At 33.7% G+C, this 25,689-nt stretch overlaps 1 protein-coding gene across 1 annotated transcript in view; it reads right to left on the bottom strand.

The window, feature by feature from the left end:
• The window catches only part of LOC149424222 (uncharacterized), a 40,493-nt gene that overhangs the window by 9,631 nt on the left and 5,173 nt on the right, over positions 1 to 25,689 (bottom strand). The window contains exons 2-4 of the mRNA XM_089631049.1: positions 11,312 to 11,438; positions 4,959 to 5,096; positions 951 to 1,205 (exon numbers count right to left, since the gene is read on the bottom strand). Coding sequence (XP_089487175.1) covers positions 951 to 1,205; positions 4,959 to 5,096; positions 11,312 to 11,438 — 520 coding nt within the window. The remainder of the gene's footprint in view (positions 1 to 950; positions 1,206 to 4,958; positions 5,097 to 11,311; positions 11,439 to 25,689) is intronic.

The following is a 25,689-nucleotide window of genomic DNA, read 5'->3' as shown; positions in this document are numbered from 1 at the left end:
TAAAATAGAATCATATAAATAAGTCGTCTAAACGTGGCTAAAACCACAGTTTGAAAATGGCCTTGAAAGCCGAAACAGCTGTAACAATAACAAAAACCAAAACATACTTACAGAAGTTAATAATTATATTATTATTAATATTAGATTTTAATTGAATAAAAATAAAAATAAAATAGTAATTAATGGATAATTTGTACAGCGCTGTTTTTCTGAAAAATCACCTTAAGGACGCTGAATATTTTATTATCTATCTAATTATATATAGGTACCTGAACCATGTGATTTTTAAATTCCGCCATTATATGAAATTATTTTTAACGTCAAATATTTATAGAACGGGTATTTATTAAAATAGTATAAATGCTATGTATGCATATATTCTTAATTAGATATTACACATAATGTAAAATCTGCTAAAAAAGTAATTAGATGTGTTTTTATATTTTTTTACCTTTTAACTGCTAAAAAATATTTGTTCGAGCGCGGTGTATATATAGGTACATATAGGTCTATTCACATTCACCCATCATCTTATACATAATCTTCTTAGAGTGTTTATGGGCTTTAGACTCTAGCAATGTTAGATTCATACACGACCAACTATCAGACCCACTCACTTACCAATAGAATACATGATTTGGGCAGCATGTTTGGGAGTACTATTGATATATTTACCGACTCCATTTATAGGATTAAGCGTAATCTATACCAGCACTTTGTTGAATTCTACAAATTGGTTCCATGATATTTCATCAAAATGATATTTCAACACACCTTTAAAAAGTGATATCGAGTCATTAAAAGTGATGAAACAAAAACAAGGTTTAATAGTTACCTATATATGTACCCTAGTTTCAGAAACATACCTACTGCTTCAGTTTGGGCTGTTTTTTTGATTTTTACGATGGTTTTGAAAAATGGACTGCAATTACTCGTTTTTAAATACGTACGGTCATATTCCTGAGTTTCTTGATATCTTCATCTTCATACTTTTCATTGACCGGCTCGACGGGGGCATAGGCGATCGGCTCCGGTGTGACCCCCTCCTCGGGGTCCGGGGAGCCCGAGTAGCTGTGCGGGGGCTGGGCCCCCTCCGCGCAGCTGACCAGGCTGGACTCTTCGGAGCCCTGCAGTTCGCGGGGACTACTACGACGGGCGCTCCGGCGGGCCCGGCGATACTTTTTGTAGTAGGCGTCTACTCGGGCCTGATCAGAAAAAAATATTTAATTTAATTCATATTAGACTCATATATATGAACTTAAAAATTGGATGAAAATTAGACTTTTTTAAATGATGATGGAATGCGTATCCCCGATGCGATCTAGCAATGATTTCGTTTGATTTGAACAGTTCGCTTATGAATAAAGGTACCTCTTTTGTAAAAAGTAAGCAAAACGGTATTTTAAAAAACTCCCTGATATAGACCACATCCTAACATAGAAAAGCAATATTACTAGCTAGTAAGCTAGTAAAAAAAAGGAAATCAGTATATTTTTGTTAGGTTTAGAAATATTTTTAAATGAAAATAATCGAAAACGTGTACTATGTATGCCCTTGTTCACTCTTTGCTTAACTGCGACAATATAATATGGGGAGGATTTTATAAAAACAATCTAAACTCAGTAAAAGTTTCACAAAGAATCATCATAAAAGTAATACTTAAAATATTCGACCTTCTCAGAAATATTATGTACCAAATACAGTAAGAACCGTGGCTCTAATTTGGATGTCTATTGTCTATACGCAGCTCCCAACAGGGACGTGAGCTCCTCTTTTCTGATTTGGTATTACATACAACAGAATTCCCTTATCAACTTGTTTGTAAAATATATGTAAATGTAAAGTTACTCATAATTTACATATTTTTTTAATTACAATTTAAAAATGCAAAGTTAAATGTGTGCACGTCCGCGCAGAGAGAAAAATGAGTATTGATATTTATTATTTATTTATTTATTCATTTTCGGGAAATCGACAGTTTACATTTAATCAGTTTGTACACAAGTATTATATAGTAAAATAAAATCAATTATGGATTTCCTCCTTGTGATTTTACCTCTACTGAGACAGTATAATATGGAATAAGTAAATATAATTTATATTTAAATATAAATTTAAATTACTTATTCAAAAATTTAAATTTAAATTTAAATTACTTATTTGAAATTTAAATTTAAATTTAAGAATCTCTTCAAAATATTGGTAATCGTTCGAATTAATAGATTTCCCGATAAACTTTTAGTAAAGTACGAAAATATTATCACGATGTCGAGACACGTGTTCAAAAAATCATAATATTTTCGTATTTAGTAATTATATACATATTATCAAGGCAAAATTAGGAGCATGAGCATGTGTAAGGAATTTACTAAAATTTTATCAGAAAACGGCATGCAATCCCGTTTTAACCGGATTAGCAATAATTTAAAGAGATTCTTAGTAAATTATTAATACTCATTTTTCTTAGAGTGAAAGATGATGCGGTTGCTCAGTGGTAAGAGCGTACACCCAGTTTCATGTGTTTCGTTAATATTTTGACATGATAATTAATAATATTTCGTTAATATTTTTACATGATAATTAATAATATTTCGTTAATATTTTGACATGATAATTAATAATATTTCGGTAATATTTTGACATGATAATTAATAATATTTCGGTAATATTTTGACATGATAATTAATAATATTTCGTTAATATTTTGACATGATAATTAATAATATTTTGGTAATATTTTGACTACCATAATAAGCGTTTTTAAATCTTTTTCGTTACAATGTGGAAATAGAATTCACTGCGCACAGCATTTTTTAACTCGTTGAAGAAAGTTCCGACTTCATAGTATTAATCGAGTCACTTGGAATTAGTTCTAAAACGTATTTACATCGTAGGTACGATTACGTAATGTTTTATTTGTCAGAACAATATTGAACAGGTAAATACGAGTACAGTAAATGCTTTCTCCACGATAAACGATAAGTAACACGTGCAAATGAGTACTATGGAACGGCGATGAATTCGAAGCAATACAATTAATGAAAGCCATAGAAATGCCACAATGCAATTACAGCCAGGTAAGCTGTCTGAAAACGTGACGTGAATTATGAACATTGTTTTGCATAAATATTGGATGAGAATATCTGTGTTCAGAAACGTATTGACATTTATGATTAAGAAAGGGACGACGGTTTGATAATTTGAACATGTAGACCAGGGTATCGATTCTCCAATCCAGGCGGCTCGCAATCGCTTTGGAAAGTACATACATTGATCGACTTATTCTTGAGTCTCGTCAAAGGTAAATAAATACGCCAAACGTCAAAAGTCATTCCACACGAACAACGAGCGGGTTGAACTACTGTTAGTGTAAGAAGAAGTTGGGGTAGCTCTGAGAGAGAAGACATCGCGCGAATCGAAAATAGTACAGTCGTGTCAAGAGCATATATGAGACGAAGTTTGCGTGTGAATGATGCAAGAAAGAGTTGTTTGGTATTTCATTCTCTCTGCCTACCACATTATTCTACCATACCCTAGACACAGTCCTTCCCAATTTCTCGTCAGAATTAACGTGAGGTTTCGTTAGTTAGTTAATGGTCGTTCTAACCTCCAATTCAGTTACGTGATTTATGAGAAAAAGGAAGAGGTTATAACGGTTCTGTTGCGGGTATACAGTGCGTCTAATTGTATATAGCTAATATTTCTGTATAAATTTATTATTATGTCCGTTTCTCAACTCAAATGATATTATCGTCTAGAATTGTGAATCTATGACGGCTTATTAGCAGCATCGACCACTCAATATTAGTCACGTTACTTTCTATCAAGCCATTCCATTCGAATTTAAAAAAGATATTTCTATTGTTTATTTTTAACCAAATATTAGAATCGCACGATTGCAAATAACATTATTAATTTTCTCCTATTCCGCTTCACTCTTAATACGCCATATTTCACTTTAAAATAAATGGATTTAGCTTTATTAATTCAAAACATGATTTATTATGTCGGGGGAGACGGAAATATAAGCACTTTTAATTTTAATTTCGTTTATTAAGTCACTTACGCGATATGTCAATTAGTATGCAGCGCCGCCGAAAGCGACTATGTTCATATCAAGAGTTGGATTATATTCATAATATCGTAATTCATACCTACAAAATATTTCATAGACACTGCTGCCAACCAAAAAAAAAATAGTATTGCCATATAAAATAAATAATTTCATCGTGTATAATTAATCCATATTAATATGTAAGTCAATGTATTATTTATAACAAATAATCAACATATAATTAAATAAAATAACCCGAATAACAAACAAATAGAATAAAATGTGATTAAACGTATTCCGTTTAGGTAGTTTAGGTTAGGTTAGGTTAGAACATGGAAAATAGGTATTAGAATTAAATCACAAACAAGTCTATACAAACCTAGCGTAGCCCACATACTATTTGAAAACTGGGATGTAACTCTAAAGGGGACGCGAGCAGGCGTTATTAAAGGGGCATTTTTTGCTATAGAAAGTCACAGTTAGATTAGGTTAGGTTATATATATTAATTTAATATTTTCAAGATTTTATTTTCTAACTGAATTAGTTCGTAGGTAGGTACTGTACCTAACCCGCGCACTGGCTAGGTAAATAACTAGTTGTGGTATTTCCAGCAAATGTCACATTATTTTGTTTCTTTGAAATCTCGTGTGACATATCGCGTAAGTGACTTAATAAACGAAATTAAAATTAAAAGTGCGTATTTTTCCATCTCCCCCGACATAATAAATCATGTTTTGAATTAATAGAGCTAAATCTATTTATTTGAAAGTGAAATATTGCGTATTAAGAGTGAAACGGAATTCGTAACCCTTACCATAACATAAGTAGCGTGAAATCACAATTTCTGTCGATATATTTTTTGTGTCTAAGAATAGAAGCATGTTATGAAGGCTTTTTACAAACCTTGTGCATTTTTTCCATTTCCCTGTTGACTAGTCGCCAGAACACGAAAACCGGATGAGCTTTCATCTCCGGAGGACAGTCGTCTAACGGTGATCTTCCGCTCAGAATTAGCTTCTTCAGGCGGTCCATTTCATCAGCCTGCATTAAACACAAATGGCAACATTAAACAACACACTTCTTAGCAAGTACGTACCTACGTCTGTTGCAGCGGGAACTTTTGAAAATTGGAACCGATGGATGTGTTGCGAAAAATATAAATAATAATATTTGCAAAACCGACAGCTATTAAGTACCTATATAGGAAATTTTGATTTTGATTATTCATAGAAGTAATAGTAACTAAATCAACGAGTTTAGGGACCTATGTAGAAGGCAACCCACTAAGGCGTCAATCAGAGATTTAATTTTAATTTCCGGCAAAATGTCATACTAATATATTATGTGCGACATTCGAACCGTAAGGTCAAATATAAAAGTTTTACGGGAGCCTAGCCTCAGGTCGGGGGGGGGGGGGGGGAAGAGGCATGGGACATCAAAATACCGAAGGGGAGGCATCATGTCGCATAGCCATTATTAATAGGCAGTTTCTCTGCGCTTTTATAAATGTCACGACATCATTTATCACAGTCCGTTACATTTTTATATTTCCAATGAATAATTAGGTATGCCCATAATTAATCGACCTCTCATTACTTAATTTATAAGCTTGTGCAGTGAACCCCCATTAAAAAATGAGATTATGAGACAAACTTGCATTATAAATTGCGCGCCATTATAATTCTGACTTTTAAATCGACGCGACTGAAAAATACGGTCAAATACCAACACGATATTTCCATGCTGTGCATTATAGATCCAGCACAAAATACTTAATACAAAAAAAACAACGAACACAATTCCCTGAAGGTAAAATCTTAACCTACCTCAAAACAACACGATATTTGCGCGGCGGGAAAATGTTTGATGCCACGTGACCTCCGGAATTTAACGAGTGTCACCGATATTGGCCGAACCGTCACCGCCGCGCCGGCAGCCGGCAGCCGACAGCTGAACTTTGCGGTACCTGCCTGCGTAGACGCATTTTCTTTAGTGGTTTATAGAAAATTTATTCTGAACCCGCAGCGAAAATGACCACGAACCACCACTGGTATTACATTTAGTTTCAGTTTTACGTTAACCATAAAATATTGAACATATGCGCCTTGGGTTATTTCAGTTTCCAAAAGTCTAGCCAATTCCAATTTAAAACTGTGTTTCATCTCATTATGAAATTTAAATGGATGGCGATATACATAGAATTAAAAAAACTTCAAATATATTATTTTGCACCAGAATATTATTTTTTCCATACAAAAAATTCAACTTCTTTATCAGAAAACTACTTAGGACGTTGGAATTTCAAAAAAAGTTTTGAACCTTTTTTACTTCTATTATTATCTACTATGTCGAATCACCTCCCGAAGTTTGCGTACTTTATCCCCGGACACCTTGTATTTCCATGCATAACTGTATTTCACCATGGTTACATAATTCAAATGGAATGGTCATATACAATTTCAGGCAAGTATAAGAGATACAGACCGTGTGCTAAATGGACTAGAACTAAAAGGTACTAAGTTGGCGATTAAGGTTCAGAACTTCCACATACAAATAAAAATGATTAAGGTTCAGAACTTCCACATTAGAAGAACATGATTAAGGTTCAGAACTTCCACATAAGAAGAACATGATTAAGGATCCAAACTTCCACATACGAAGAACATAGTTAAGGTTCAGAACTTCTACATATGAAGAACATGATTAAGGTTCAGAACTTCCACATACCAAGAACATGATTAAGGTTCAGAACTTCCACATAAGAAGAACATGATTAAGGTTCAGAACTTCCATATAAGAAGAATATGATTGTGTATCTTAATTCAATGGATATTAAATACCTTCTGTTACGAGCTCCCTTGCTCCGAGGTCGCAATGATGTATTTTATAAAAAGCCTCTTAAAGACTCCAAATGGTATATTATACATAACTATGGTTTCTTGCAAGACCGATATTTATTCGATGATATCCCGAGCAATCATATTTAATGTGTAATAATAGTTACTAGAAAAGCATCTTTACAACTTACCATTGACTTAATAAATAGCAACTCAATTATAGGCATTTCATCATTAAAAAATAGTATTACTTTAACGACAAATTGCACGAAGAGGCAAAAGCAATTTACTAAATCGCTGCCGCTTTTCAATAATGAAGAAGAAAATTTTTGCCCTCATAAAAGTGATTCGCTCAAGAAACTTGAGGCCAACTTGTCTGTCCACTCACCAAAAGAGGTATTAACGAATAGATGATCCGTAATAAATGCAGTATGGAATGCAGAAACATGAATTTAAATCAAAATAAAGAAAATATAATCAATAGAATATAAATACTAATTAATCATCACGGGCAAATAAGAAGTAATTAAAGGTAATATTTGAATGATAAATTTAATATTTTATAGTGAAATAACTTACAGAATAAAACCTCTAATTACTTTTAAAGGAGTGAGGTAAGATGTGAGATAGCACAATGAGCCTATGGCCTAAGTGTTCACGGGAAATATATGTAAACCGTCTCAGCTCTTTAAATAAATAAATCATAAATTGTAATATTTCATCCTTGAAGATAATATTAACAGCTCTCAAACGCAAACCCTTTTGAGGTCCTGGGCTTAATTCCTAGATCAACCGAATATTTTTCTGTCCAAAATTTTTCGTTTGAGACTTGTTAATATTAGTTTCAGTGATACGATCAAATTATTGATCACCATTAAATCCTCAGAATATTTTTACGATATCTTCGTATCCAAATAAATAATCCAATTACAATAAAAATATTTAAAAAAACTATAGGTGTGCTTTTATATTTTTTTTTACATATTTAAGTTATTTTATGAGCTTCGAAATATTTATATTGTGTCCTGGGAGTGTTATTGATTGATTTTATTAATATTCGTTTATTTTTGTTGCATTTTATTCCATTACATTATTGTACCCATTTCATAAAATATTGCCAGCTCGGTCTTTGAACAATTTACAACCTTTTTTATTTATAGCACATTTTTATTTTTATATCTTGTGTTTTCTAAGTTTAATAACTATTGTACTATTTAATTTATATTTTTTAAAGTTTGTAATTATCTTTCTTATTTTCTTAATTATATTATGTTATTATATTTATCATCTAGGTTTATAAATATTTGTTAATTTTTCAGATACATCAATTAATTAAATTTTACATCTTATAAACCATAATGAAGTCACTGCCCAACTCAATCACCAGAAATAATTTCTCAATTGAGTTGGGCAGTTTCGTTAAACAATATTTTTTTTATCGAAATCAGCCTCGAAATATCTACATTTGTAAATTATTATAATTTGTTTGTATATTTAGTAAAAATAATAAGAAAATAAAATAACAGATACAACGAGCTGAAGTAGAGCTGGGTAATTTACTCTATTAGTGTGATGTTTGGTAATAAGTTGGGTATTCAAGCGATAGATAGCAGCAGTCATAAAGCTTTCTCCAGAGTCCGACAGATGTCGCTAGAGTGTAGCAATTGCCTGTGGGATATTATTGACAGACAACAAGCTTCTTGAAACAGAGAATTACCAACCCTCGGGTAATGAACAGTGTGGCTAAATCCAGACTTATTTATTGTAACGTAAATAAACACAATTATAGTAAAATAATCTTTTACTTTATCAAAGAGTTCCCAACATAGAAATCTGCAAGTAAAGCAGAGACAACAATTAGACAAGTAAATTGTTCTACTCGCCGAAATACATTTTGTAAGCTTACGTTTATATTCAGTGAATGTAAACTTATTAAAAGTTACGTAAATTACCTAAATTCTCTATGTGGCGAACGGGAGTATTCAATATTGTTGTGATTCCGTACTGGAATTGGTAACGGTATTGTCTACAGTTGCGGAGCCCTCGACTTTATAGATAAGTTTGAAGTTGGTGTTATTTTTCTTACAAAATAAACGAGGTTCAATTATTGAACAGTTATTATTGCAACGTGGGAAGAAAATATGAAAGCTAATCATTACTGGAAGAGTTTGGAAAGTAAACAATTGGATAAGCAAACTTGAAAAACGGAAGCAAGACAATATGCTGACTCTGCTTTCTTTAAATTTAGCGTAAATCTGTTGCGCTGCTTGTATTGTAAATTTACTGCAAATACCTAGTCAGGCGTAAATAAATCTACTTAAATTCTCGTAATTCAAACTCAATACTTAAAACAAAAACCTACAGAATCGTTGAGATTTAATAGTTAGATAGATAGACACGTATTCGATAGCAGTAAAATTCACAAGGGAAGGCATTCATCTGATCAGATAAGGACAATAAAAATCTATACAGTGAAAAAATGGAAAGTTAAATATTTATAATAAAATAAAAAATGCGTCGACTATGTATTTTTCGTATAATAATAGATTCGCGCATAATAAAATACAGCTTATTGTAACTTTTACCATAATACCAGATTCGATATCTGTAATGTGCTGGGTTATGTGAGAGACAGCCACAAACATCAAACCAAACTGCTTTCTATATTAAAGGAAAATGGACTACATTCGGAAGTTCATATTTCTGTCATGGTATCGCGAGAAAGCCCGACAACTCCCGGGCTGGTAAGATGGTAAATGCTAATGCTTGTGTCGGGTGGTTAATACGAATTTTCCGACAAAATTGTTCACTTGCACGCGACGGCCATAAGCACATCACCTTATTTCCCATGTTTATTACACGTCACGTTCCGAATAACATTTTTAACGATTTTTTATTGACAGTTCTGGTCTAGACTGAAAGGAAAAAAACATTAAATTATCTTTTTCGTGACAGAAATGCAGTAAAGAATAGAAAATGTGTCAACATCGACGCTACTTCTTTTGTTGAAATCTGCTTATGAAACAATTTATCGTTAAACATTAATTTGAAATGGCCTTGCGTGAAAAAGTGGCGTGGTGACAAAAACATGCTAGTAAAACCCCAACTTACATAAAATTGTTATTTTTTGACATGCTTGTATTTTTTAACTTTTTACACAAATAAGTTTTTCAAAGAAAGAAGATTTTCAATACAGTTTTTGTAGATATTATTTATCGTCCAAGCATTTATTTAACCACTGGGTTTCCAATAATTAATACATATAAAACCATTATATTATAAATTATTTAAAACCCTGTGGTTAAATAATACATTATATGATAATTTAATATATTACATTCAATACAGGGAAAATTTTATATTCTTCTTTGTCAAGCATTTTTTATTGTCTAAGAATGAATCAAATGAAATTATAGTATTTAGGTATGTTTTAAATAAATAAAACTATCATTAAAATATAGGACATCGTCAAAATAGGTGAAGATGAGTTCTTGATGAGTATTTCCCGAATTAAAAGGATAGCGGTATCCAAAATTTTGGAAATATTTGAGGAAGTGGGAAGGAAAATGATAAGGATAGGTAAGTAACTAAGATTGGTAAGTACCTGGCTCTTGAGGTCTGCTCGGTCAACAGAACAAATGCAGCAAATGATCAAGCAGTACCAAAGTTTAGATTCCAAGCGGATCTCACACCAGGGATAACCGAGATATTCAGAGCATCTACCATTTTGGAACGAGGTGCAAATTAGAGGTGGGTAAAATAAGATGAAACAGTTTCCCAACCATTTCAGTTACGCGGATTTTTGGTTAACGATTTAAAATAAGCATGTAACTGCGTTCGCCAAAATTCTACTCGAAAGGATTCCAAGAGATCACAATTATTCGTTTATTAACGCTTCACTAAACTGCTCTACTGCTGTGCTAAATAAAAACACAGCGTCTTCCTTGATAGTCTCAAGGAAGACAGTTACGGCTGCAGTATACCCATCGTAAATGGTTGCAACGAAACGGTTTCATAATATATTATCAGAAATTGAAACGATTTCGGTTATTTAAAAAAATAAACTTTTACGGCTACCTCTAGGGCAAATAATATTCCAGACGTTCGGAGCCAATAAACTTAACGCTCTTGCCCCGGAATGGATCATCATTACGTAATATTAGGAATGGTGTACATGATGGTTGGGGATCTCGTGAATGATGAATGTGAGAAGAGGTGAACGGTGAATATGGTGGATGGTAATCTGGTGTATGGCGTATATGGTGGAAGGTGATCTCGTGATTGTTGAATGCAATGGATGGTTATCTGGCGAGTGTTGAATGCGGTGGATGGTAATCTGGTGAATGATGAATGCAGTGGATGGTAAACTGGTGTATGGTGTAATCTAACCAACGGTAAAGTGATGCATGGTTCGATCACCTCTCTGGCCTTGATCCGACACTGCTGGGCGTCCAGTCTCTCTTGGCGGTTTCTCTGCTGCAGTTTCCTCAGCACCTCCCGGTCCTGCCCGGACCCCATGGCTTGCTGGCACCGGCCCCAGAGGTTCCTGGGAACAAATCAACCATGAATACTACCATCAGTCATCAGTCAAGATCTTGAACTTAGTTATCATGATATTTTAACCATGCTGCTAAAGAGAAGGGGGGGGAGAAGTGCTAACAGTTATAGTTAATAATACATAACAAGAATAGTTACTTTCAGCGGTGTACCTGTACCTATTTGTTTCTCTTCAGACAAAACTTGAATTAAGAACTTATTAAAAAAAAACAACTTTGTTCCATCTTTGTTTCAACCTGTTATGGTCATCTTCAGACTTGTACATACTTACTGAAACTACGGTGTTTATACAATTTTGTGTGTTTTACAAATTTTTTTATTAATCTTGGAAGAAGATAGAAAAGTATATAAATGATGTATTCATTCTAGAAAAGTCTAAAAATGTCCCAGTACCTAAATGGTCAAATAATAATATGGGATTTTTTCCTACGGACTACTGTGGCGGATGGGGGGTGGGGGGATTGAACGCGCTAAACTCCCCCTTATACACGCGGTTTATCCAAGCACCATTTAGATTGTAAATGTTCGGGAAGAACTTTGCAATCACACCAAAAATAAGGCTGAAAATAATGGTCTGAAATAATTGAACAAAATGGTAGTATTTAAATAATGTAAATACGAGAATGATAAACATGGAATGTAATTAGGTGATATATAATGGTAGAAAGTTGCGACCCTGACATTTTTATTTATTTTCTGTGTCTACATTTTTATTGAGATTTGTGAAAGATTAAATATTACAATGAGGTTACTAAGAAATTTAATTTTGTTTTATTTAAAAATATATGAAAGATGTTAGCTTATATGTAACTACACAGAGAAAACTTACTGATATAAAATATTGGTAATTTATTAAAAAATGGTAAAAATATTCATATTCCTGATAAAAACTGGACTGCAGGCCTTTAACGAATGAATTGAAAGGTTTCCTAACAAACTGTCAGTAAAAAACGACTATGTTATTAGGATTAGGATGTCGGAACAGGTGTTCATAGAAATTCTATTATTGTAGTACTTCGTCATTATATTTATCAGGAAAAGCGCAGCTGCATGAACACGTGTTCCGATATATTCTGAATGGACTAATATTGTATTAGGAAATACTTATTTTTCTCAGCGTAACAAGAATATTCATTGGAAATCCCATGCTTTTTTTATACCCCGAAAGTGAGGACTTCTGCCTTTCAGAACGCGCCAATCAACAAAGGGACTCGATTCTGCATCGACCAACGACATTTTTAACTTCACTTACAAACAGTTCAGCAACTGTCCTTTGACGTATGTCACAAAATAGTAAAACTGTTATATTTTACATTTCATAGTACTATCCAGTAATGTTGGCCTCACTGGGTGACTTACCCGTGCTGAGGCCTCAATTTTATAATACAAAAAATATACATAATACATTCAAAGAAAATATATATAATGTTAGTGAATAAAAAAAAACATAAGATTTAAAATAAAAATATAGATTTCAAATAGAAGTAAAATAAAATAAAAATTAAATGAAATAAAGTTAAAATAGGTATTTTTGTATTATATGTTGTGTGTTTGTGAGTGATGTGTGTTTTATATTGGTTTTGTGTGTTACGTAATGTAATTATATGCTTTATACTTAATATACCTCAAATTTTGTAATCTTCTTCGAAATATATTGTTGCATAACTGTTTTATGGAAGACATGAATAAATAAATAAATTCATTACGATGGAATTTCACCACGCACTAAAAGTCATAAAAGCAGAACATTTAAATAATTATTGAAAAGATAAAAAATATTACCAAGTTAAGTATAATTACGTTATCACCACATCACTGTGGTAATATTTCTTCGTAATTTTTATTTGTTTATTGATTATGTTCCTAAACTTTTTATGTGATGACGCGTGACAATAATTGAACATCCATTATCCAGATTTTGTTTGACTGATCGATGTGGGGAAAGAAAAGATATCAAAAAGGACGTTTGGGAATCTGGTTGTTCAGATCTGGTCACTAAACTCGGTTTAATTCATTACAACGAGAGGTATAAGTGTGAGTAGTGGACTCTCAAGAGCACCTGCCGCTCCGGGACGATATGCAAACATATTGTTACATTTTATTTATTATTTGTGAGATTTCATAACAATAGCAAACCCGTTGTTTATGGATAAAAATGTGGCATATCTAATTTACATTATTGCAAAAACATGTTTTAATATTGAAATTTTGCATCAATATTTGATTTCTTATCTGATTTATTGGTAAACAAAGTAGTAATCTTATAACATAATCCTTCTGTATTGCTAAAATCTCCCAATTAGCAACATTTCAGTCGCCGATTTGTACGATGATTAAAGTTGTTTCATGTGGAGTGCAAACACTAGGATTAAAATGACATTTTGTTAAAAATAATCACACGTGAATAGGTCTTCAATGAATACAAAAATCCCAGCACATATGAAAAAATGATATTTTGAAAAAAAAACATATTCACAAAAATGTCGCATAATCTCTACTATGAACACAAGTGATTAAGTGGTTTACCATGAAAAAAAATCTAATAAATGAGATTTTAGTCCCCTCTTTAAATGTTGATTAAAGTAGTTTCGTTAGAAAAGTGAATTCGGAATACTGTGATTAAAAAGACATTTTGGTAAAAAAAAATCTGTCCTAACGCAAATGAATAGGTGGTGTTCAAGGAAAATAAAAATCCTCGAACATATGTCAAAATTATATTTTGGGTAAAATAAAAACATATAAATAAAAAAAAAAGTCGCATAAGCTCTCCTATACACACCTGACTAGGTGGTTTACCACGAAAATAAAAATCCATAGATAATAATACAAGTACAATAAAAGTAATTAAAAATATAAATAGATAACCTTGTTGCACAATGGACACCACTAGGAGCGGAAGCTCGGTGACTACAAAAAAACACCATGCACCAACTGTGGAGGGACGCCGCAAACTGTAGCCGTCGGCGTCGCTAGCTCTAGCTGGGGACATCACTTCCATGGAATGGTGAGCGCCGCGACGCCCAAGGAACGGTTTTTACACTTATATCGACGATTGTCACAGTAAATTACATCTTTTATAAGTTTTAGAAGATAAAATTTACGAATGATTTTATTGATTATGTTGGTTTGGTAATGAAAATATTTTTTTTATTTAATTTGAATTTATAAATTTTTAAAGATTACAATTTTGGTGATTTTATCAACTCCCATACTAGGCTCATGTGTTATGGTAGTCGTTCATGAATTATGTAAGAATAAGAAAACAATATTTTGTAGAACAAATAATAAAACACAAGGGGAAAGGACATGTTATGGTAAAATAAAAATTTAAAGAGTAAATGTTATTATAGAAACCATATAAGACATAAAAATAAAGATTAAACTGAATGATAAAAAGATATTTAAAGAAAATAGAAATAAAAATATTAAAAGTAAGATTAAAATACTTGCAAAATTATACCAATTATTTTATATTATTATTTTTTTTCTTTAACACAAGTTAATCATGTTACGTTCTTATCTAGAAATGTTCCTATTTATATAAGGTCATATTGTCACATTTGAATTTAGTGCTATAAATAAATAATTAAATTATGGATTGAATACCTTTTTTTAAACAGTGTTAGGAACGTAATTTTAAAGGAAAGCGCGTCCTCTTTCAAATTCCAAAGTTGAACACGAATAGTAAAAAGGGATATAGAATTAATTGATTTTATATCGGTGTTCAATGCATTGTATATTTTTAGAACGACGAATCAGAATTATTATCGTTTAGCGAATGCGGTTCTAGTTTTAGGGACCACGCATCCCAGGTTTGATGAAAAGCGGGTGTGCGTTCTCTTTTTGTAGAATTAATTAACGAATTAGAAGAATCATTGTATATATGAAAATCATGTACATGCTGGCTAAGTGAGATGACAGTTACTTGATTTGAATTTGGAATAGGAGAGGATAAGTTAATCCTAAATGCAATCCAATCATTCTGTAAGAACTAGCACTGACGAAATCTTCAACAAACTTGACATCAAGTAACTTACACAACTCTATTCTAAAACAATACTCCTTTGCATTCATAAATTCAAAACACAATAAAAAACAACTAACACTTTATTAGAAACACTAGACCTCAGAGTCAAAAACATATCCAACAAGCAACTACAAATACAACACATACTATGATACTAAACTCTACAACGAAATTCCACTGCCTTGCAAAACTCACAACTGTATTATAATATTTAAGTATCAAATAAAAAGCTGGGTACATAACATTGGTGTATCAGAAATAGAAAATATACTGACACCAAATACAGACTGAAACCGAAATCACTCAACTGAACTAAAAAGCACAACGTAATATATTTATAATTATTTTAGAAAAAAAGTCTTTTAAATATATTTATAATTACTTTATAGTATCCCTATTACTAAATTTTAATAATATGTAAATGAAATCCTCAAGACGGGAGATCCTATTTGTTACAAAAAAGAAGATAAGAAAACACTAATTAATTAACTAATGTATGTACATATATTATTATGAATACCTAGGGGTGTGTACTTAGTAAATTGTTGGAGTTAACTTCTTTTTTTTTTCTTTAAAATAACAAAGCTACGTATTATGCACTTAGCAAATATTTGAGGTCAAGTGATTTTATACTAATTTTGCTTTCCCAAATTTTAAGACTATTTACAATAAATTGTGCATTTTTACTATCTACAGCTACACGTAAAGGTTCTTAATAATATGTACTAAAAGGATTCATAAAAGATTTCATAATAGTGATTTTAATAGTGTTATTTAATTGGCGAACACGCTGGCCAATAAATATTTTTTACTTAAAACGACATTAAAAAACTGTATTTTAAACTATTGTTGGCAAACTGTGTTAGGGTTGCCCAATGTATTATCTGTCTGACGACAGCCCCTTTCTACCATCCCAACCCCCCTTTCCTCCCACATACATGTAATATGCTCCTTTGTTTGGAACTTATTCGTGACTCACCTCAGCCTTTCGGCTACCACGTAAAGGAACGCCCTGGTTTAGTTTCATCGGGTACTTTAATCAAACTTCTAAGGATTAAATAATTATCTGCGCGTTTCTGTTTTGATGTGTCATAATTGTTGTACCCATTGGTAAAACACCGGAATGTTTACAATATGAAATAAATTTGGTAAATCGTTTACGTTTAATTAAGAATAAGTTATAGAAGCAATTTGCACAATGATTTTATTACCCATTTAGCAAGGTCGGTTTTATAGGAGTCTCCTAAATATAAAAAGTTAATATTTGGGTGAATTAGAATACAGGTAATGATTAGATTGTCCTGGTAGGCTTCGCTGGCTGCAGTCCCAAATTTTAGCCTGCTCAGCAATCGCAAACGAAATTATTAGTTTTCTTACGAAAGGGTGAAAAAGAATTAATTAGAAAATATATAGAAAACTTGAAAATATTAAGTTTACACGTTTAAAAAAAAAGAAACGCGGAATATTTCAGAGGTTTTGGAATATGTAGAAGAATATATGTATAAGAATAATAAAGAAATACACTAACATCATCTTTTTCTAAGACCGTATCTGTTGAAAAATGTAAACATGAATAGTATTCCAATGCATGGAAAACAGTTTCAGTTGATAAGTCGTTAAAAATCACACCTATTAGTGCCTTTTTGACAAGTGGGTAAACATTATTCTTTTACAGATTTTTCACAGTCAAAGCGAAAATCAAAAGGGGTAAAATAAGTCGAAAAATCTAAACAGAAAAACCTTAAAATAGGTGACCAAAAATAAATACATTATTAATCAGGTAGTATATGCATTTAACGTGTGTATATATTTCACACCGAGTGCTGTATAATTTTTAAAATTAATTTCTGGCGAAATTTCGTGAGAGAGTGGCTCAAGTCAACTTGCTCAAGTAAACCCTCCCCGGTTTCAGCTGTAGGGTGGGTTAATTCAGGGTGGCCATAATTTGGGGAACTCAAGGGACGTACCACCTTCCTGACAGTACAAGGTAGCGCGATAGGACTCCGCTAATCGTTGCCATTATGTTCATAGGCATTTACCATATAATCGAAACTTTTCATTTTACGGGCGCTCGCTCGAGCTTTACGACGCGGGCCTGGCTATAAAATTCGTGTTTGCGAGCGGATTCTCATAAATAACTATTGAACGTATTACCTTTATGGAGCTTTTACCTAATCTATTATCTTATACTCCGACAAGTTTTTTTGACACACATACTGGTGGTACTTATTTTTTAAATGGCTCTTGGCTTAATTATCCTTAGGGTAGTTTGTAGTTATTATATTGTTCTACCAGCCAAAGCTCAGGTAAAACTCATTAGTCGTGTTTAGATATAAATGTTATGAAACGAAATAATATTTTAATTTCATTTTGATATCCACGGTTTTTTTATACATTTAAATACATATCATACCAGCCGACTTATGGGAAATATAAAATACTAAAAAAAACTTTAACATAGTTCCGTATAATCTAATTGACAGTAGCAAAAACTCTCCATCGGTGAGCTATGGTGTCATGAAATTAGCGTTTTTTTGCCAGGAATTTCTAGGTCAACGTAATTTTTTTTAGCTCGACGTGTTTTTTTTACCATCAAATCGCTTATATCACCACCTTGGCACTCAGAAAAATAGGTATAAAAAAACTCAAGTGGCTTTTAAATTATTTTTTTCCATACATATTTAGTAGTTTTATAAATAATTTGATATAATAACAAAAAATTAAAAATAACGGAGACATGAGCCATCAAATAGGACCCTCTTTTGAAAATCCTTTCTGATGGTGTACTTATTTTCTCTGTATCGGCATCGTCTGAAAAAATAAAAATATTTGTTTCTCAAAGAAAGGTAATAGCTAAGATGTTGTATAGAGAAATAAAAAAGTAGAAATTCTTAATGAAAAAAAAACTTTAAAATTTAATCTTTAACTATTATTTTTTTAAAATTATAACTAAAAATGTTTTTATTTAAAAAAATGTGTAACTTATGAACGTGGCATTCAAAAAACCATACCTAATATCTTAGATAATATTATAAAGAATGTTTTTTTCAAATTTTAACAAAATCGGTTGAGTAGGATCTTTTTTTTATTCTTTATATTGGCTTTCACCCATTAAGAGTGATCTTGGCCATACATTACAACATTTTTCTTATTAATAAATACATATATTAATAAATGACGGCCGGCATAGTCCAGTGGTAACGCATTGGACTGCCATTCCGAAGGTCGCGGGTTCGAACCCGGCGTGCGCAAATAAATTTTATTTGATTCATTTGTGTTATTTCACAATTAATTAATTAAAATAATATATAGTATATTTGCGGCACGTTCCAGAGTGGAAGATACTACCAGTATCGCCCTGGTGTAAGACCACCATTCAGAATTGAAACGTTGCTCCAAATGGCTTTAGCCGTGTTTAGTGACTAGATCTGAATAGCCAGGTACTTCCCCACCTTCCTCTTTCCCTTCCCCACTTACCTTCAGCCTCACAACATCCCCCAATTGGGGATGCCATAGTCTCACTGGCTCCAGACGGGAGCAGTTGAGACTCTTGTGAGGTATTCACTGTAAAAAAAAAAAAAAACAAATTTCAGGATAAAATTGATTACTCAACATAACATAACATAAAATAACATAACATAACATAACATAACATAACATAACATAACATAACATAACATAACATAACATAACATAACATAACATAACATAACATAACATAACATAACATAACATAACATAACATAACATAACATAACATAACATAACATAACATAACATAACATAACATAACATAACATAACATAACATAACATAACATAACATAACATAACATAACATAACATAACATAACATAACATAACATAACATAACATAACATAACATAACATAACATAACATAACATAACATAACATAACATAACATAACATAACATAACATAACATAATATACTTACTTATAAACGGTACAGAGCTGAAATTGGCAATATTATAAAAAAAAACACAGCATATGGGAGAAAACAAATGTGATTATAAAACATAAATATAAACATAACACAAACATACCATGAACATAACATAAACATATCATACCATAACATGCACATAACATGAACATAACATATTATAAACATAAACCTACCATAAACATAACATGGGTGTAACATAAACATAACTTAACAAAAACAATACAGAGCTGGTAATAATAGGTAATTACAAAATTATAAAAATAGGAACCTGTGCACAATAGTAGTGGGCATTTTTTGTTATATAAAAGAACAGATTTTTCCAAAATTAGAAGCATTATTTTTTTTAAAAAACAGTACTATGAAATGAATATAAACAAATACAATAAAATAATCAAGAAAAATATACAAATGCATAAAGAATAGTGTTTTAACTCAGTCAAAATATGCAGAGTTGGAATTAGTAAAAATAGATGAAAATAAACATGAAAATAGGAACCTGAACAAATGAATTCAAATGAAAGTGAAAGAAATTTGGTTTATATTTATTATTATGGTCAGATATTGAGGCCATTTTTATAAATAAATTTTGCCAACAGATGGTAAATTTCAGGAGTGTTTAGACTAAGAAGACAGGGTATACTGGTAGGCAGAGATGTGCAAAATGGGTACCCAAAACCATTTGAAATGCAAAATGGAAATGGGTCACAACTTTTCCATTTGAAAATGCAAAATGCAAAATGGTTTTTAGAAAAGCATTTCAAATGCAAAATGCAAAATACCTATTTTCAAAATGCATTGAAAATGCAAAATGGTTTCTCAGGTCAAACAATTAAAATAATTATAGAATTTTTAAACAATTTTGTCATTTAATAATGGACATCAATGTAGAACAAACATATTACATGATGGTAAATCCAAAAACACCACGACCATAAATATACCACTCTCACCACGACTACAGATTATGAAACCACAAAAAATTTGCGCGGGACTAATGTTGCCAACGTAAAAACATAGAAACTGCTATCTAACATTTAATATTACAGCGTCATGGCCCCATGTTCAGTATTTAAATCAGTATTTTTTGTAATGGTATCACTCAATTGCCAGGGTTCCTACCAGGGAGCAACTTGACAAATGTAAATTATCTCTCATAGCGAGGTTGAGGACCGACTGATATTTGGGGCTTATGAAAAAAAGATGAGTGGAGATAGTAGGAAGAATGTTGCAAAAAAGCATTTAAAATGGAAAATGCATCGAGAAAAGCATTTAAAATGCAAAATGCAAAATAGTTTTTAGAAAAGCATTTAAAATGCAAAATGGAAAATACCCATTTTGCATTTTGCATTTCCATTTGAAATGGATTTATTTGAAATAAAGCACATCTCTGCTGGTAGGCAGTTTACTATCAAGTTTTACCAATTCATGCATGAAGTTTGGAAATTGGTCATTGATAGGACACTCAAAAAAATTATGGTCCAGAGTATCCTCTGACCCACAATCACAGTACGGCGAACTGACTATGTGGAACCTGGCAAGATGGCTAAGACAACAAGTGTGACCCAGCCGCATTCGGGTTAAGGAAGAAATATATATTTTTAGGCATGGTAGTGTATTTGTGAAACCAGGGCTTAACAGGAATAGAAGGTTGAATTAATGAGTACTGGTGACCTTTTATCAGAGAAGATTTTTTCCATTCAGAAGACCATTGGAGTTGGTACTTAGTTTTGAGAATAGGGAAATGGTCTCTAACCGGAATAGGGATATCACTTAACGGACCATGGGCAGTGGCTTCCTTAGCAATATAATCAGCCATGTCATTCCCAGTAATACCGAGGTGTCCCGGTATCCAGGCTAGGACCACTGATGCATGAACCAGTGACATGGAATGCAGTAGGTCCCTGATCGAGCAGATTAGAGAGTCGCTACTGGAATTGAGTGGGGATGCGCTTATTTTTTGTAGTGAGCTAAGCGAGTCTGAAAGGATGAGTGCTGATGAGCTGAAATAATATTTAATGATTTGACGAGTTGAAGAGCTTCTATGATAGCTGTGCATTCAGCAGAGAAAATGTAGCATTCTTTGGGAAGTTTGTGTGGGAAACACAATTTTCTGTGAGGAACATAGACACTAGCCCCGCAATGGGAGTCCTGACTGAGTTTGGAGCCATCTGTGAAAATTTTTATGTAATTTGGCCAGTTGTTTTCAATAATTGTGTTAAATTCTGCATTATTTAATCGAGTTGATTTTTTTATGTTTTTTTACTTATTCCGATAAATTGATGGACCTTCGGATAGAAAGTAAGGCTTTCATAGGGGTATGAGTATAAGGGAAGAGATTCATTGAGATAGGTGTTTGTAGATAAATCCAGGAAAGAGTTGTAGCAATCATAAAAAAGTGGAGGGATATGATTTTTCCAAAAGTGTTTTGAATTAACCTCATACTTTAACGATTGAAGTATAGGAATCAAGGGATGGGATGTTATTGAACATATTTTGTAAACATATTTTTCTGCCAGGCATCGCCTTCTTATATGTAAGGGAGGTTCGCAACATTCAACTTGCATTGCGTTGATTGGAGAAGATTTCATGGCTCCTAAGACAAGGCGAAGTGATTTTGACTGGATTTTATCTAATTTATGAGAATTTGACGTGGACATTGGATCAAACAGACAAGATCCGTAATCGAGATGGCTTCGGATGAGGGCATTTTATAGAAGTTTTAAAGAAGCTGGGTAGGATCCCCACCACACTACTGCTAGAAATCTAAGGGGATTGATGTTGCTTTCACATTTTGTAACAACGTGATTTATATGAGAGTTCCAAGTAAGCTTGGAGGCCAAAAACATTCCAAGGAACTTAACTTCTGTGACGAATCAAATTTCGTCACAAATAAATTTGAGTTATAAACTGAGAGTGTCCCGCAGTGTGCGCCCAAAGACAAGTGTTGACAGACGGGGGTTTAAAAGAAAGAAGGAGAAGTGCGGGGTAGGGCAACAGGTCTTACGAGCTCAGGAACGAAGACAGTCAAGATCGAGGCGGGAGAGAGAGGAAACCGAGACAGGAGTGGTGGTGAAGCACGCGTTCCCCGTCCAGCGATGTGATGGTGGGCGGTGGATGAAGAAGTTACAATCGAGTTAGAGAAAGTGATTTTCAAGATATGTTATCCTCCGCCCAGCCACGTAATGCTGGGCGTGAGGCGAAGAAAGTACGGTGATCAGACGCAGCCGGGAGGCGAAGAAAGTGCGGTGACAGGACGCGGCCGGGAGGCGAAGAAAGCGCGGTGACCAGACGCGGCCGGGAGGCCTGAGTTACAGAACTGCAGAAGCTGCCATCTAGGACTTCGGCCTTACTAAGGCCAACGAACAGAACCAACTCAGTGACAACAGTGTAGTAACTGTGAACAATGACAATGTGAATAGTGGAGAAGTAATCCGAACCATATGACAACCAGTTAAGTTATAGATGTAAGTAGATCTATGTATAATTTAGATTTAGTATTAAAACTTGACAAACCCAATATAAAATCGTGACTCATAATTATTAGATGTTCTTAATTAAATTCACGTCCCTAGTCCCCACCCAAGCAACCCGAATTGGTGAGAAGGCAGAACACACGACTGAAGAGGTAAGTATAAAAACAGCAATATATTTAAGTATGATTCTGAGCTAGCTGCGGACAATATGATAACGAGATTGACACACTTCCTTCGAGATAGGGATCACTTCATCGCCAAATATTACCTGAATATCCGGAAGCTTTCGTCGACGAGTGAAGATGACAACTTTGCTTTTGGCAGGGGAAAGTTCAAGACCATTACTATTTAACCAACCCAAGAGTTTTCTAAGAGCGTTGTTAATTGCTGATGCTGCGATGAAAAGATTGGCGGATATTTTGTAAAACGTTAAGTCGTCAGCATATTGGAGTATGTTGCACATGAAATTAATAGATTTTTCCAGATCGTATGTGTAAATATTATACAGTATCGGGCTTAAGACAGACCCTTGCGGGAGTCCTTTGAATATTTGTCTTATGTGGGGAGAGGATTCGGATCCATCTACAAAAACAGTTCTCTCGGAGAGCAAATTGACAATGAATTGAACCAATTTAGGAGGAATACCAATCGCCAGTAACTTTTCTTTGAGAATGGGTATATTTACACTGTCGTATGCTCCACAGATGTCTAAAAATACTGCAATACAATATTCGTTTTTAGATAACGCTAATTTGACATCTGTAACAAGAGAGGAAAGGTTGTCAAGGGTACTTTTACCCTTTCTAAATCCAAACTGGGAAGGGGGAAGAATACGATTTTTCTCTACAAACCAGTCTAATCTATTCTTAATCATTCTTTCAGCTACTTTGCAAAGTGTTGAAGAGAGAGCAATCGGTCTGTAACTTGAGCCTAGACTTGGATCTTTGGTACTTCTGCAAATGGGAATGATTTTTTGAATTTTCCAGTCCGGGGGAATAATACCAGAGTCCAGGAAGATATTGATGAGAGAGAAAAAGTAGGAAAGGGAATCGTCATCAGTGTGGCGGATGAATATGTTCAAGATTTCGTCATTGCCCGGAGCTGAGTCTTTTAGGTCTTCCGTGGCTCTTTTTAACTCGTCTATGGAAAATGGAGCATCTAGCCAAGATGAAGAATTTGGGGAGTAAGATAAAACAGGAACTTCGTCAAGATTAGGTACATATGGGGGAGCAATTCTGTTAAGAAAGTCAGAAATCCAAATACCAGAATTGTGAGATGACTTCGGCAGGGAAAAGGAAGACCTAAACCTGCGAATCATGGACCAAACCTCCCCCGCCGGAGTAGCAGGGGATATATTAGTGCAGAAATTACGTCAGCTATTTTTTTTTTTAAAACGGAATGTACGTTTAGCAACAGCTTGGGCATTCTTGGCTTTCAAGAAATTTTCCACTGTCATCTGTTGGCAGTATGTCTTATTGGCTGGTTTCCTCTCCTTCAGCACTCGAAGGCATTCTTCATCCCACCAGGGGGGAGGGTGAGCCTTCGTGCCTACAGGGGATGATTTGGGAGTAGGCTTCTCTGCAGATTTTAGAATGGAATCAGACCAAGATTTGTAAGAGGAGGTGCAGTTATCTGAAGAAGGAGTAGGCAGGGAAAGGGTGTGACCCTGGACAGATTCTGTAAAATGGCACCAGTCGGCTTTTTTTGTGATAAATTTTGGCTTTCTTTTAAAGAGGTTAGTATTTAACCCTTGAACCAGATTTATAATAATTGGATAGTGGTCACTGCCGTAGGGGTCTGATGAAGTTCTCCAGGAAATTATTGGATATATACTTGGGGAACAAAGAGTTATATCCACCGCACTAGGGCTCTGCCCAGGTAGACTTAACCTTGTTGGGGATCCGTCATTTAGAAGGCACATGTTCAAGGAGTCCATAAGGTCAATTATTTTGATTCCTGAAGGATCCGTTGATGAAGAACCCCAGAGAGGGGAGTGGGCATTGAAGTCACCCAGAATGACCAGGGGATAAGATATTTTTCTAATCATGTGGATCCATAATGAAATGTCAAATGGGGTAGAAGGGGGAATGTAGAGGGATACAAACGTAATATTAGAGACAGTAGCTGCCACTAACTGGAAGGATGAATCTGGGGGTTTAATGGAAATAGGGGTGAAGGACAGGGAGTTTTTTATAAGAAGGGCTACACCACCCTTCCCATCAATGCGGTCATCCCGCAGACATTGGTAGGCACTCACCCTGAAGAGCTGAGACGGTTTAAACCAAGTCTCAGAGATGGCTGCAATAGAAATTGTGTGTAATTGTAGAACGCGGATGAGGTCAGCCTTATTGGAGAAGGCGCTTCAACTATTCCACTGAAGAATCCCTGCTGTCAGGGCAGTCATTGGAGACAAGAGAATTTAAGGAGGAGAGTAAAGAGGCAGCGTTGGACTGTAGGGAATTATTGTTATTAATTAAAGAGATAAGTAACATGATGAGAGTTTGAATAATATTAGAATTGTCATTAGAAATGATGTTGTTTGAGGAATTGGGATTTGAATCAGGGATAAAGGAATTGCAGTTCAAAGAATTGGTGTTAGAAAAGACGGTATTTTGTGGAAACGGGGAGCTGATGTTACCATTTGGGAACAAGAGCTGGGAGTTATGGCCAAGATGATCAAATCCGGGGGATTTAAGAGGACGAGAAGCAGATTTTGTCATTACAGTCTTCCTGTATGACGAGTTTGGAGAAATAATGTTTTGAGATAACTGG

Source organism: Hesperophylax consimilis, chromosome 4, assembly GCF_061612785.1.
Source record: "Hesperophylax consimilis isolate HC1 chromosome 4, BYU_Hcon_1.0, whole genome shotgun sequence".
Lineage (NCBI taxonomy): Eukaryota > Metazoa > Arthropoda > Insecta > Trichoptera > Limnephilidae > Hesperophylax > Hesperophylax consimilis.
This window is presented reverse-complemented; position numbering and strand designations above follow the sequence as displayed.